The 16,359-nt window shown below is 47.3% G+C and overlaps 1 protein-coding gene across 1 annotated transcript in view; it reads right to left on the reverse strand.

The window, feature by feature from the left end:
• rspo4 (R-spondin 4) overlaps positions 1 to 16,032 on the reverse strand; it is a 33,256-nt gene extending 17,224 nt beyond the window's left edge. Inside the window, exon 1 of the mRNA XM_062062708.1 lies at positions 15,887 to 16,032. Coding sequence (XP_061918692.1) covers positions 15,887 to 15,971 — 85 coding nt within the window. The 5' untranslated portion in view covers positions 15,972 to 16,032. The remainder of the gene's footprint in view (positions 1 to 15,886) is intronic.
• Between the last annotated feature and the right edge of the window lie 327 nt (positions 16,033 to 16,359).

Raw genomic sequence — 16,359 nt, forward strand, 5'->3', positions numbered from 1 at the left:
ACATGGAAATTGTGCATGAAAAAAAATCAAATGAAGTGCAGCAATAGAGTGCACAGAATAGCACAGGGCACAATGAAAAAGGCAAGCTTAACAGAGAACGTACACAAAAGAAAATACAAAATTAGAATTACAAATACTACTGACCATGTACATAACTCCAGCAATCTCCAACAAACTCAAACAATGATCCATACTGAAGTGAAATTGGCATAAATAGTGCCCAGGTGATGATCAGCAGCAGGTGAAACACATAATCATTAATGACCCCCAGGTGAAAAAGACAGCGCTTAGCTCAGGGGTGAAGGCAGTGCAGGAATGACACAAACAAAACAGGACGTGGAAACATAATAAGAGCGCAAGACAGGAAGTGAGCCCAAAAAACAAAACTAAAACTAAACAACCTTGCGAAACAGGTCTTAAAAGTACCTTGCCCTCGCTTAAGGGACGGATTCTAGACATCCTAGAAACCCCCAAAATTAACAAGTCCAAAGTCATGCCACTGTAGCTGGCGACGAAGAGTACGGCAGGCGCACGATTGCTGTCCTAGCGGCCGAGGAAATCCGTGCTCAGGACCCAAGTGCCGCTGCTGCGGCAGGCGACCATGCACTGGACACATCCATAGCCGACAAGGAGGTAGGCGTAAGCTAGAGCACAACCTCAGCAGCCTTTGTGGTCCACACCTAAGTTCTCGGCCTGGCTGCGGATGGCGCGGGGACGTCCATGAACTGTCCACATACGCGGCCAAAAAGAAAGAGTGTTGGTGCCGGACGGGCGCCTCCGCAGCAAGCGAGGAAGGCGAACACCAGATGAACGCTTCCACGGCAGGTGAGCTGGAGGTCGCGCAGGCTGCAAGGCTGGAAACAGAGCTGACGGATTCAGACCCACTGGAGGGGCTGGTGGCATCGGACCCACTAAAAACGACACTAGCAGCAGCGTCAGACCCACTGAAGACAAGATTGGTAGCAGTCCTCCATCCACGCTGAGCTTGTTGGTTGATGAGCTGGAACAGGAAGTGGAGAAGAATATGGAGCCAATGGTGCCCCGGCTGGTGAAGAGGCACACAACTCTTTTGGATATAACTAATGATGCAGCTATCGATTATTTTAGTTATCAAGTATTCTATCGAGGCAGCATAATAGGAACAGTGGTTAGTTTTTTTGTCTCAGAGCGAGTTCCCGGGCTTGGGAACTTTCTGTGTGGAGTTTGCCTGTTCTCTCCGGTTTCTCCGGCTTCCTCCCACCTCCAAAGACATGCACCTGGGGATAGGTTGATTGGCAAAACTAAATTGTCCCGAGTGTGTGAATGTGAGTGTGAATGTTGTCTGTCTATCTGTGTTGGCCCTGTGATGAGATGGTGACTTGTCCAGGGTGTACCCCGCCTTCTGCCCGAGTGCAGCTGGGATAGGCTGCAGCCCACCTGCAACCCTAAGTGGGATAAGCGGTAGAAAGTGGATGGTTTGATGGATGGAGTACTCTATTAATTAGTTTGTTTGATTAATTGAGTAATCAGATACAACTCACTTTACAGCCTCAATGCATATTTTAGGGGAAATTGTTGAAATGAATTAAACATTTTATGCTTGCCATAACCTTCATTTTTTGTTTAACAAATGCAAATCATCATTATTGAAATTACACTTTTAGCATGTGTACATTAATGACATTTGTTTTTTTTAAATTCTCCGCTGTTTGCCGGCACACACATAACAGCACACACAGACTGACGCTCTCATGTGTGCTGTTCTGCAGCGACCGTGCGTGTTATATATGTCCCCATTATTTGTAGGTTTGTCTACATACCAATAAGTAGACGGCATGGAGCTATTTCTTAGCGTGTCTTTATTTTAGCCGGCACTTCAATACAACGACACAACATCCCGGTTCCCATCATGCATTGCTTACAACTACGGCAAGTTGCGATGTCCAAAAACATAACATCTCCTCCCCCCTTAGAAAGAATCCCACCCCAACAACAAAATCCTTATAGCAAAACACAAATAACTCACTGTATCATGGGGCACTTCACCTATTTTTTATTTTTTTTATTTTTTTTTTAACATTGTTTGGTAACAGTTACCCAACATAACCCTGAGATGAGGTTAAACGGCCTCACCCCGTGACCACACCCATGGGGATTATTCTGCCCCAGTTGGTTTGGGTTGGTCGCTAAACATAGAGTCTATAATTGCAGGCGTTCTGGAGGATGGTGTTCTCTTACCGGATAACGGGGCTCAACAGAATGTTCAGTCTTACGGTCTCCGCTGGGTGACTCTGGAACAGCCGTGCGTGTTGGAACATCCATCACAGGATCTCGTAGTGAAGAGTCGGAAGCAGAAGTCTCACCAGTATATTCCATTGTTCTTTGGGGTGGTGGCAGCAGGATATGGGGTGCGCTGAACTCTGACTCGTTCGGAGTATCCACCGACGGCTGGTTGGGGGTCGATGCTGTCGCTTGAAGTTGATCGACGTGTCTTTTCCATACCAGTCCAGCAGCAGTACTGACGGTGTAAGAGACAGGACCAGATCGTTTGACTATGGTTGCAGGGACCCATCGGGGGCCAGTACTGTAGTTCCTTGCTAATACTGGCTCATCCGGAAAAAAGACTCTTTCTTTAGCCTTCTGCATTCTTTGTTGAATCTGTTTCTCCTGTTGATGCTGAACAATATCCTTCACCTTTGTCGGCTTCAGAAAGTCAAAGTTTGTTCGAAGGTTTCTTTTGAACATCAGAGAAGCGGGGGAAACTTTAGTAGTGGCATGGGGAGTATTCCTATAGCTCAACAGGAATCTATGCAATCTCTGATTAAATGATCCCTGCTCTTGAGATGTCTTCCAAGCTTTCTTCATGGTCTGCACAAACCTTTCAGCCAGACCGTTGGTCGCAGGGTGAAATGGTGCGGATCGAATGTGTTGTACGCCATTTGCTTCAAGGAAGGTAGTCATTTCTTGTGACACCAGTTGTGGCCCGTTATCTGAGACCAACTGAAGAGGAGAACCGAACCGGCTGAAAATCTCCCCCAGCCTCTCAATCGTCTTTGCAGTGGTAGTGGTTTTCATTATGGCCACTTCCGGCCACTTACTGTGGGCGTCCACACACACAAGGAGCATACAACCCTCTACAGGTCCTGCAAAATCAATGTGCACCCGTTGCCATGGTTCTTCGGGAAACTCCCAGGGATGTAGAGGAGCTAGTTGGGGTGCCTTCCTAACTTCTTGGCATGAGGAACAGGTTTTGGCGGTAGTCTCTATCTCTCTGTCCACTCCTGGCCACCAGAAATAACTCCTTGCTATCTTCTTCATTCGAACTATTCCACTGTGACCTGCATGGAGCTGTTGCAGAACAGATTTACGCAATGATGGCGGAATTACCACCCTCCTCCCCCACAATAAGCAACCAGATTGCACCGACAGTTCTGCTCTCCTGGAGAGATAAGGTTGAATACTGGGGGCATCGCTACCTGATCTACCCCCCATCACCATGTCCATCACCGCAGACAGGACAGGGTCAGTGCGAGAGGCCCTCCTCACATGAGCAGCAGAAACTGGCGCACCATCCACCTGACTGAAGTAAAAGATTTCTGCTGCCTGCGGCTCAGGCCTGGTGATAGGAAGAGGCAGCCTGGACAGGGCATCGGCGTTGCCGTGCAGGTCAGCCTTGCGATACTTGATGTCATACGAGTGTGCCGACAAGAGCAACGCCCACCGCTGCATGCGACTCGCGGCAAGTGAGGGTAAACCAGTGTGCGACCCCAGGATGGTCGTCAGGGGTCGGTGATCTGTCAGCAATGTAAATTGTCTCCCATACAGGTACTGATGGAACTTGCAAACCCCATAGACGATGCTCAACGCCTCCCTCTCTATCTGAGCATAGTTAGTCTCTGCTTTGTTCAAGGTCCGTAATGCAAATGCTATAGGCCTCTCTACCCCGTTCGGCATTAAATGTGAAATGACCGCCCTCACTCCATACGGGGATGCATCGCAGGCCAACTGAATGGGGAGTGATGGATCGAAATGGGTCAGTACCCCTGACGTCACTAATGTCTCCTTTGTTTTCTGAAAAACCTCTTGACAGGCATCACTCCAATTCCACTTCTTTCCTTGACAAAGTAGGTCATGCAGCGGCTTAAGCCTGGATGACAAGTTCGGTATAAAACGGCCATAATAATTCAGTAAGCCCAAGAATTAACGTAGTAAATGGCTAACATTCTCTGCCGGCGGGGCATCCACTATCGCTCGAACTTTTGACGGCGCAGTATGCAACCCTCGGGCATCAATTACATGTCCCAAATATTCAACAGACAGTTGAAAAAATTTGCACTTGTCTTTGCGAACCCTGAGCCCATACTCTTTCAGCCTTTGAAGAGCAGCATCCAAATTGTCCAGATGTTCTTGGTCCGTACTTCCTGTGCACAGAATATCGTCCAAATAGCACTGTACACCAGGGAGGCCATGTAGGATCTGATCCATGGCACGTTGGAAAAGTGCAGGGGCTGATGTGATCCCGAAAGGAAGTCGACAATATCTGAAAAGCCCCTTTTGTGTAGTCATGGTGAGCAAGTCTTTAGAATCCTCATGAACGTGCATTTGTAAGTAGGCTTGGTTAAGGTCTATTTTGCTAAACTTTTGCCCCTTACTCAGCCCGGCAAACAAATCGTCAATGCGGGGAAGAGGGTACTGCTCTGCTGACAGTACAGGGTTCAGTGTCATTTTAAAATCTCCACAGATTCGTATTTCTCCCGTCTTCTTGGGTACAGGAACTATGGGCGTGGCCCACTCGCTGACAGTCACCGGTTCCAAAACACCACTTTTAACTAAGGCGTCCAACTCATCCCCCACTTTTGATCGAATAGCATATGGTACAGACCTGGCCTTCATAAACTTTGGTGTTGTTTCCGGTTTAATATTTAGCTTGACAGTAATGTCCTTCATACTGCCCAACTCCTTCCGGAAAACCTCATCATGTTTCCTCAAAATAGCAGCTAGACTAGTAGCTGTTGGTGATACCATTTATACAGTGTGCCAGCTTAGCTTCATTTTCTCTAGCCACACACGTCCCAGAATAGCCGGGTAATCACCTTTAACAATATAGATGGGGAGCTTCCTCACCTGATTGTTACTCTGTACCACGACATCAGTCATTCCTGCCATGGGTACAGGTTCCCCTAGATAGGTTTTGAACCTAGTATCAGACGGTCGCAGCGGAAGGTGTCCCAAAACTTTTTTGTAAACCCCCTCTGAGATGATGGATGCTTTTGAACCAGTGTCTATTTGCATACTCACTGGGTGCCCCTCCAGCATGGGCTCCACCCAGTAACCTTCTGAATCTTCATCCATCTTCATTATATTCAGTGTGTGTACACTCATCTCCTGTTCCCCTTCCGAAGAATCGCTGGACACAGTCTCCCTTTGTCTCACAGTGTGCACCTGTGTTTTCCTCCTGTTCTTCATAGAGTCATGTATGTTGGCAGACTTTGATGTTTTCTCCTTGTTCTTTTTTTTTAAGCAGGCCCGCTCGATATGGCCTCTTCTTCCACAACTGCGACAGTCCATATCCTTACACCAGCATGACGTGGCTAGGTGTCCTGATTTTCCACAACGGAAACATTTCCCTTGTCCACTAGGTCTATCCGTTTGAACTGTATGCACTCCGCCTGTAGCGTTCATTTGGTGAGCCTCCTTTGAGGCCATTTCCATGGCGACACTGATTTCAATGACTTTCTGCAACGTCGGGTTACTTTCGGTCAGCAGTTTCTTCTGAGCGGCTTCATTTCTCAGTCCGAGGACCAATCTGTCTCTTAATGCGTCATTTAAATCTTGCCCAAATTCACAATGTTCAGCTAATTTCCTCAGCGCTGCAACAAACATGGTAACAGATTCCCCCTCTTCTTGATTTCGTCTGTGGAATCTAAACCTTTCTGCGAGCATTAATGGTTTGGGTGAAAAATGCTGGGTCAGAACATCCACTGTTTCTGCATAGGTTTTGGTCCCCGGTTTGGTGGGCTGCAGCAGGTCACGTAACAAATTAAATGTCTTTGGACCCATCACTGACAAAAATGTGGGTACTATTTTATCATCAGCAATGTCATTTGCCAATACAAAATAGTCAAAACGTTCTGCATATGCACTCCACTGTTCCACGTGCTCATCAAAAGGGCCAATATTACCAACAACTCCTGCCATTTTCCTTTCAGGCTCCTGGTTATTTGCAATATCCTCTGACAATTCTTCCTCCTCAGACAGTCCTCCCTCCGGTGATGTCACACGTCTCCTCTTCTCCTTTTTTTTTATTCCTCTTCGCGCTATTCACAACAGACGCAGGCTGTGACGCGCCAAATGCTAACTAGCCGCGTTAGCTTCTCCTCAGTAAAACACCGCCACTCGTAAAACTTGACTACACGCACACATTCCAGACACACCGCGCCCGTGGGATCTCAAACCACCTCGTCGCCACTTGTTATATATGTCCCCATTATTTGTAGGTTTGTCTACATACCAATAAGTAGACGGCACGGAGCTATTTCTTAGCGTGTCTTTATTTTAGCCGGCACTTCAATACAACGACACAACATCCCGGTTCCCATCATGCATTGCTTACAACTACGGCAAGTGGCGATGTCCAAAAACATAACAGTGCGTATTTAAAGATCCGGATTTGATCAATTCCTATTAGTTACACTCATTAAACAATTATTCAAAGCATCCATCCATCCATTTTCTACCGCTTGTCCCTTTCGGGGTCGCGGGGGTGCTGGAGCCCATCCTAGCTGCACTCGGGCGGAAGGCAATGTACACCCTGGACAAGTCGCCACCTCATCGCAGGGCCAACACATATAGCAACATAAAATTAATCAAAGCTCTTTTCCAAAGCACCTTGTAACAGCTGGATGGCCATCATGTCCGCCCATGTCAAAGTATTTAAAAGAGACAGATGTACATACCGTATGTGCTCATACCCATCATTCAAGTGAATGACTTTTAAGCGCTGAAGAAAGCGAGTCCAGATGCTGTAGGTGAGATGCATTAGTGTGCCAAAAGGCAGTTGGCTGTTAAAGTGTTTCTCTGCTTCGTAAAAAGCAAATCTCATCTGAAGAAATTAATTCTGACATCAGGTCAGCACACCTTTGACCGCTTGAACCTAAGCATGCAAGGAAACGTACCACCTTTTCCAGGAAGTACACTTTGATTTGAAAATAACAGCGACTTCTGTGCTTCTTCTTATGTGGCAAATTAAGGCCCGGGGGCCACATGCGGCCCGTTAAGATTTTCAATCTGGCCCGCCGGACATTCCCAAATAATTTTTTTAGATCTTTAAGATGGAAAGCCCCAAAGATGGAGCGGTCGATCGCGATTGACGGATTGTTTTGGTCCGCATGAAAGTGGAAGGCGCAACTTAGGCTGCATAGTTGAGGCACATCCACTGTGCTTTCAGCACAGAGGGAATGGTCAGAAGTTGATGAACCAAACCGAGAACATTGTATTGAACGGTTCAATACTAATACGTGTATAGTTGCACCCATAATGTACAGGGTGATTCAAAAAGAATATGCCAATATCATCACGTTTTTCTTCAGTTTTAAAGCATTGTCATAGACTGCATCAATGGTCATTTGATACAGGAGTTATCCAAGTTTATTGTGTTACAATTTCACCGTTGTGGTCATGTAATCCTTTCGGCACTGTTCATTAGTAGGAACACCATGTGGTTATTTACCCTCAAAATAGCGATTCCTCAACAGAAGGCGTATTGTGTGCTTAAATTTGCGAAAACAAATGCCATTATCACGGTACAGCTTGCTTTTAGAACAGAGATTGGCATTGATCTACCACATCGTGAGAGCATTCGATGGTGGGTTAAACTATTTAAAGAGACTGGCTGCTTCCATCCATCCATCCATCCATCTTCTTCCGCTTATCCGAGGTAGGGTCGCGAAGGCAGCAGCTTAAGCAGGGAAGCCCAGACTTCCCTCTCCCCAGCCACTTCGTCCAGCTCCTCCCGGGGGATCCCGAGGCGTTCCCAGCCCAGCCGGGAGACATAGTCTTCCCAACGTGTCCTAGGTCTTCCCCGTGGCCTCTTACTGGTCGGACGTGCCCTAAACACCTCCCTAGGGAGGCGTTCGGGTGGCATCCTGACCAGATGCCCGAACCACCTCATCTGGCTCCTCTCGATGTGGAGGAGCAGCGGCTTTACTTTGAGCTCCCCCCGGATGGCAGAGCTTCTCACCCTATCTCTAAGGGAGAGCCCCGCCACCCGGCGGAGGAAACTCATTTCGGCCGCTTGTACCCGTGATCTTGTCCTTTCGGTCATAACCCAAAGCTCATGACCATAGGTGAGGATGGGAACGTAGATCGACCGGTAAATTGAGAGCTTTGCCTTCCGGCTCAGCTCCTTCTTCACCACAACGGATCGATACAGCGTACGCATTACTGAAGACGCCGCACTGATCCGCCTGTCGATCTCACGATCCACTCTTCCCTCACTCGTGAACAAGACTCCGAGGTACTTGAACTCCTCCACTTGGGGCAGGGTCTCCTCCGCAACCCGGAGATGGCACTCCGCCCTTTTCCGGGCGAGAACCATGGATTCGGACTTGGAGGTGCTGAGTCTCATCCCAGTCGCTTCACACTCAGCTGCGAACCGATCCAGCGAGAGCTGAAGATCCTGGCCGGATGAAGCCATCAGGACCACATCATCTGCAAAAAGCAGAGACCTAATCCTGCAGCCACCAAACCAGATCCCCTCAACGCCTTGACTGCGCCTAGAAATTCTGTCCATAAAAGTTATGAACAGAATCGGTGACAAAGGGCAGCCTTGGCGGAGTCCAACCCTCACTGGAAACGTGTCTGACTTACTGCCGGCAATGCGGACCAAACTCTGGCACTGATCATACAGGGAGCGGACCGCCACAATCAGACAGTCCGATACCCCATACTCTCTGAGCACTCCCCACAGGACTTCCCGAGGGACACGGTCGAATGCCTTCTCCAAGTCCACAAAACACATGTAGACTGGTTGGGCAAACTCCCATGCACCCTCAAGGACCCTGCCGAGAGTATAGAGCTGGTCCACAGTTCCACGACCAGGACGAAAACCACACTGTTCCTCCTGAATCCGAGGTTCGACTATCCGGCATAGCCTCCTCTCCAGCACACCTGAATAGACCTTACCGGGAAGGCTGAGGAGTGTGATCCCACGATAGTTAGAACACACCCTCCGGTTCCCCTTCTTAAAGAGAGGAACCACCACCCCGGTCTGCCAATCCAGAGGTACCGCCCCCGATGTCCACGCGATGCTGCAGAGTCTTGTCAACCAAGACAGCCCAACAGCATCCAGAGCCTTAAGGAACTCCGGGCGGATCTCATCCACCCCCGGGGCCTTGCCACCGAGGAGCTTTTTAACTACCTCAGCAACCTCAGCCCCAGAAATAGGAGAGCCCACCACAGATTCCCCAGGCACTGCTTCCTCATAGGAAGACGTGTTGGTGGGATTGAAGAGGTCTTCGAAGTATTCCCTCCACCGATCCACAACATCCGCAGTCGAGGTCAGCAGAACACCATCCTCACCGTACACGGTGTTGATATTGCACTGCTTCCCCTTCCTGAGGCGGCGGATGGTGGTCCAGAATCGCTTCGAAGCCGTCCGGAAGTCGTTTTCCATGGCTTCCCCGAACTCCTCCCATGTCCGAGTTTTTGCCTCCGCGACCGCCGAAGCCGCACACCGCTTGGCCTGTCGGTACCTGTCCGCTGCCTCAGGAGTCCTATGAGCCAAAAGAACCCGATAGGACTCCTTCTTCAGCTTGACGGCATCCCTCACCGCCGGTGTCCACCAACGGGTTCTAGGATTACCGCCACGACAGGCACCAACTACCTTGCGGCCACAGCTCCAATCAGCCGCCTCGACAATAGAGGTGCGGAACATGGTCCATTCGGACTCAATGTCCAGCACCTCCCTCGTGACATGTTCAAAGTTCTTCCGGAGGTGGGAATTGAAACTCTCTCTGACAGGAGACTCTGCCAGACGTTCCCAGCAAACCCTCACAATGCGTTTGGGCCTGCCAGGTCTGTCCGGCATCCTCCCCCACCATCGCAGCCAACTCACCACCAGGTGGTGATCGGTAGAAAGCTCCGCCCTTCTCTTCACCCGAGTGTCCAAAACATGAGGCCGCAAATCCGACGACACAACCACAAAGTCGATCATGGAACTGCGGCCTAGGGTGTCCTGGTGCCAAGTGCACATATGGACACCCTTATGTTTCAACATGGTGTTCGTTATGGACAATCTGTGACGGGCACAAAAGTCCAATAACAAAACACCGCTCGGGTTCAGATCCGGGCAGCCATTCTTCCCAATCACGCCTCTCCAGGTTTCACTGTGGCTGCCAACATGAGCGTTGAAGTCCCCCAGTAGAACGAGGGAATCACCCGGGGGAGCACTCTCAAGTACTCCCTCGAGTGAATCCAAAAAGGGTGGGTACTCTGAGCTGCGGTTTGGCGCGTAAGCGCAAACCACAGTCAGGACCCTCCCCCACCCGAAGGCGGAGGGAAGCTACCCTCTCGTCCACCGGGTTGAACTCCAACATGCAGGCTCTGAGCCGGGGGGCAACAAGAATTGCCACCCCAGCCCGTCGCCTCTCACTGCCGGCAATGCCAGAGTAGAAGAGAGTCCAGCCCCTCTCGAGAGAACTGGTTCCAGAGCCCTTGCTGTGCGTCGAAGTGAGTCCAACTATGTCTAGTCGGAACTTCTCCACCTCGCACACTAGCTCAGGCTCCTTCCCCCCCAGTGAGGTGACGTTCCACGTCCCAAGAGCTAGCTTCTGTAGCCGAGGATCGGACCGCCAAGTGCCCTGCCTTCGGCTTCCGCCCAGCTCACATCGCACCCGACCTCTATGACCCCTGCTATGGGTGGTGAGCCCATTTGAGGGGGAACCCACGTTGCCTCTTCGGGCTGTGCCCGGCCGGGCCCCATGGGGACAGGCCCGGCCACCAGGCGCTCGCCATCGTGCCCCACCTCCGGGCCTGGCTCCAGAGGGGGGCCCCGGTGACCCGCGTCCGGGCGAGGGAAATCTGGGGCCATAGTTTTTATTTCTCATTGAGGTCTTCGAGCTGCTCTTTGTCTGATCCCTCAGCTAGGACCAGTTTGTCTTGGGAGACCCTACCAGGGGGCATAAATCCCCCGGACAACATAGCTCCTAGGATCATTGGGACACGCAAACTCCTCTACCACGGTCTGACTGGCTGCTTGTGTAAAGCAAATATTCCTGGAAGACCTCGATGACATGAAAGATTGAATAATAGCAGCAATCAACACGGTGGATCGCGACATCCTGGGGCGCGTTTGGGGGAAATTCTAATGTCGTGTTGATGTTGTCCGTGCTGCCGGTGGTGGCCATATTGAGCACTTGTAAAGCATCAAATAAATACACAAAGTTATGTCCAACACATGTGTTCAAGCTAGGTTTTTGTATTGTTTTTCATTTTTGAAGTATCGAGTGATAATTGTATGTGTATATAGAAATATATACATATTTGTATATACAAAACCCCAAAACAGTGAAGTTGGCATATTGTGTAAATGGTCAATAAAAACAGAATACAATGATTTAATAATCATTTTCAACCTATATTCAATTGAATGGACTGCAAAGACAAGATATTTAACGTTCGAACTGGAAAACTTTATTTTTTTACAAATATAAGCTCATTTGGAATTTGATGTCTGCAACATGTTTAAAAAAAAAGCTGGCACAAGTGGCAAAAAAGAACAGGCTAATTGGAAACAGGTGGGTGCCATGATTGGGTATAAAAGCAGCTTCCATGAAATGCTCAGTCATTCACAAACAAGGATGGGGCGAGGGTCACCACTTTGTGAACATATGCAGGAGCAAATTGTGGAACAGTTTAAGAACAATATTTCTCAACAAGATATTGCAAGGAACTTAGGGATTTCACCATCTACGTTCCGTAATATCATCAAAAGGTTCAGAGACATCAGTGTGCAAAGTGGAAAAGTGTTCTGTGTTCTGATGAGTCCACATTTCAAATTGTTTTTGGAAACATTTGGATGTTGTGTCCTCTGGACCAAAGAGGAAAGGAATCATCCAGACTGTTCTAGGCGCAAGGTTCAAAAGCCAGCATCTGTGATGGTATGGGGGTGTATTGGTGTCCAAGGCATGGGTAATTTACACATCTGTGAAGGCACCATTACTGCTGAAAGGTACATACAGGTTTTGGAGCAACATATGTTGCCATCCAAGCAACGTTATCATGGACGCCCCTGCTTATTTCAGCAAGACAATGCCAAGCCACAAGTTATAACAGCGTGGCTTCATAGTAAAAGAGTGCAGGTACTAGACTTCCCTTCCTGTAGTACAGACTTGTCTCCCATTGAAAATGTGTGGCGCATTATGTAGCCTAAAATACCACAACGGAAACCCCGGACTGTTGAACAACTTAAGCTTACTGAGTGTTGTTAAAAGGAAAGGCCATGTAACACAGTGGTAAAAATGCCTCTGTGCCAACTTTTTTGCAATGTGTTGCTGCCATTAAATTCTAAGTTAATGATTATTTGCACAAAAAAAAAAAGAGTTTCTCAGTTCGAACATTAAATATCTTGTCTTTGCAGTCTATTCAATTGAATATAAGTTGAAAAGGATTTGCAAATCATTGTGTTCTGTTTTTATTTACAAATTACACAACGTGTCAACTTCACTGGTTTTGGGTTTTGTACATACCTGTATGTATGTACATATGTATATACATATATACAGTATATATGTACTGTGTATATGTACATACAGTATATACATATACTGTATGTCAATAAATACATATGTATATACAGTATATTGCCAAATGTATTTGGCCACCCATCCAAATGATCAGAATCAGGTGTCCTAATCACTTGGCCCCGCCAAAGGTGTAGAAAATCAAGCACTTAGGCATGGAGACTTTTTCTACAAACATTTGTGAAAGAATGGTCCGCTCTCAGGAGCTCAGTGATTTCCAGTGTGGAACTGTTATAGGAAGCCACCTGTGCAACAAATCCAGTCGTAAAATTTCTTTGCTCCTAAATATTCCAAAGTCAACTGTCGGCTTTATTATAAGAAAATGGAAGAGTTTGGGAACAACAGCAACTCAGCCACGAAGTGGTAGGCCACGTAAACTGAAAGAGAGGGGTCAGCGGATGCTGAAGGGCATAGTGCAAAGAAGTCGCCGACTTCATGTGACTTCCAATTAGCCCACGTACCGTACGCAGAGAGCTTCATGGAATGGTTTTACATGGCCGATCAGCTGCATCTAAGCCATACATTACCAAGTCCAATGCAAAGCGTCGGATGCAGTGGTATAAAGCACGTCGCCACTGGACTCTAGAGGAGTGGAGGCGTGTTCTCTGGAGTGATGAATCACGCTTTTCCATCTGGCAAATGATGGACGAGTCTGGGTTTGGAGGTTGCCAAGAGAACGGTACATTTCAGACTGCATTGTGTCGAGTGTGAAATTTGGTGGAGGAGAAATTATGGTGCGGGGTTGTTTTTCTGGAGTTGGGCTTGGCCCCTTAGTTTCAGTGAAAGGAACTTTGAATGTTCCAGGATACCAAAACATTTTGGACAATTCCATGCTCCCAACCTTCTGGGAACAGTTTGGAGCGGGCCCCTTCCTCTTCTAACATGACTGTGCACCAGTGCACAAAGCAAGGTCCATAAAGACATGGATGACAGAGTCTGGTGTGGATGAACTTGACTGGCCTGCACAGAGTCCTGACATGAACCCGATAGAACACCTTTGGGATGAATTAGAACAAAGACTGAGAGCCAGGCCTCCTCGACCAACATCAGTGTGTGACTTCACCAATGTACTTTTGGAAGAATGGTCGAAAAATCCCATAAACACACTCCGCAACCTTGTGGACAGCCTTCCCAGAAGAGTTGAAGCTGTAATAGCTGCAAAAGGTGGACCGGCATCATATTGAACCCTATGGGTTAAGGATGGGATGGCACTTCAAGTTCATATGTGAGTCAAGGCAGGTGGCTAAATACTTTTGGCAATATAGTGTATGTATACATGTATATATATAAGTATATTTATATGTATACATATGTACATATATATGTACTGTATATATGTATACATATGTACATATATACTTATATATACAATGTATATATAAATATATGTATACAGTATATATATATATATATATATATATATATATATATATATACACATGCGATGAGGTGGCGACTTGTCCAGGGTGTACCCCGCCTTCTGCCCAAATGCAGCTGAGATAAGCTCCAGCACCCCCGCGACCCCGAGAGATACATATTGCTGATGGTACCGATGCCAAAATGTTGGTATCAGGACAACACTACAATGGACTGTTTTATATAATTTTCCTTATATTTGAAAGTCCACCAGTGCCACACAGTTGTACACAAAGTGGAACATACATGAAATGAATTGTATGAAAAGCAAGCGTTTGGTGTTTTTTGTATCAGAATCACTTTTTTTTTTGTTGGATTTTAGCTGATGACATAGATAGCACCTTTATGAGCAGCAGCAATATTGTGTGTTCATGCCAGGAAGCACATTTAGCGTTTGAAGGTGAAAGGTGTCTGTCACAAGTCGTTATGTGAGAAAAGAGTCAGGAAACAATGTTGGCCTCTTTAATCAGCGCCAGTGTTTACCTCAATTCAGCTCCCGGCTAATGAGCCACCATGCCCCTTTTTCTAAAAACAATCGACCTTTATTGATTTATAGTGGCCCCTCACTAAGAGTGGGTTTGTTGATAAGTCACTAAAGTGAGTTATTTTAGTCAGAGCAATATATCAAAAGGTTTGGAGACCAGCGTCCTACCATTGGATGCTCTAGTGCAGTGTTTTTCAACCACTGTGCTGCGGCACACTAGTGTACCGTGAGATACAGTCTGGTGTGCCGTGGGAGATGATCTAATTTCACCTATTTGGGTTAAAAATATTTTTTGCAAACCAGTAATTATAGTCTGCAAATGATGTGTTGTTGTTGAGTGTCTGTGCTGTCTAGAGCTCGGCAGAGTAACCGTGTAATACTCTTCCATATCAGTAGGTGGCAGCCAGTAGCTAATTGCTTTGTAGATGTCGGGAACAGTGGGAGGCAGTGTGCAGGTAAAAAGGTGTCTAATGCTTAAACCAAAAATAAACAAAAGTTGAGTGCCCCTAAGAAAAGGCATTGAAGCTTAGGGAGGGCTACGCAGAACGAAACTAAAACTGAACTGGCTACAACGTCAACAAAAACAGAATGCTGGACGACAGCAAAGACTTACTGTGAAGCAAAGACGGCGTCCACAATGTACATCCGAACATGACATGACAATCAACAATGTCCCCACAAAGAAGGATAAAAACAACTGAAATATTCTTGATTGCTAAAACAAAGTAGATGCGGGAAATATCGCTCAAAGGAAGACATGAAACTTTTACAGGAAAATACCAAAAAAAGAGAAAAAGCCACCAAAATAGGAGCGCAAGACAAGAACTAAAACACTACACACAGGAAAACACCAAAAAACTCAAAATAAGTCACGGCGTGATGTGACAGGTCGTGACAGTACACCTACTTTGAGACAAGAGCTATAGTGTTGCATGGTTTGTTATGGTTTGAATTCATATCCAACAATTGCAAGAACGACTTTTTACTGTCAATATCAGCTGCTGAGTTTCATTTTTTTATGTTTTCTGCCGGTGGTGTGCCTCTGGATTTTTTCAATAAAGCAATTATGCTTGGCTCAAAAAAGGTTGAAAAACACTGCTCTAGTGATCCACTTATATTGTGCTGTCATAAGAAAATGATTCATTTTCAGGGACAGGACAAAGGTTAGAGGTTAGAGAAAATAGATGTTAGTTGTCTCACTACTCACCGCCTGACCTGTGCACGCCACTGCGCTCGGTCCTCATCACATCGCAAATCAAAGAAAACACCATGGGGATGAGCGACAAACGCATCTGGGCTACTGGCAGGCGCCCGACTCAGCGCCGGGTTGATGCCGTCATGTGCCGAAGATCCAGGGGTGGCGAACTGAGGATGACTTTCCACACGAACAAGATGATGAAGTAGGCTGGAAAGGATGTAGCCCTTGCACAGACAAAGCTAAGGTCCTTTCTCTATATCCTTTTTTCGGCTTGTCCGATGGCGTGACCTGAGGGGACGTGGCGAGGAGGAGCAGAGAACATGTGCCGTTTAAGAGGGGAAAACTGACAATTTAACAGCAAACGAGCCGCTCTTATCCTGCAGTCATTTTAACCCTTTAAAGGCGGCCAGGCCTTAAGTGCTTCCATATTTGCATCATGATCTACAGCCTCCTCCTCCTCCCGCTCTTCCTCCCCTTCTCAG

This window comes from Entelurus aequoreus, linkage group LG01 (genome assembly GCF_033978785.1).
Source record: "Entelurus aequoreus isolate RoL-2023_Sb linkage group LG01, RoL_Eaeq_v1.1, whole genome shotgun sequence".
Taxonomy (NCBI): Eukaryota; Metazoa; Chordata; class Actinopteri; order Syngnathiformes; family Syngnathidae; genus Entelurus; species Entelurus aequoreus.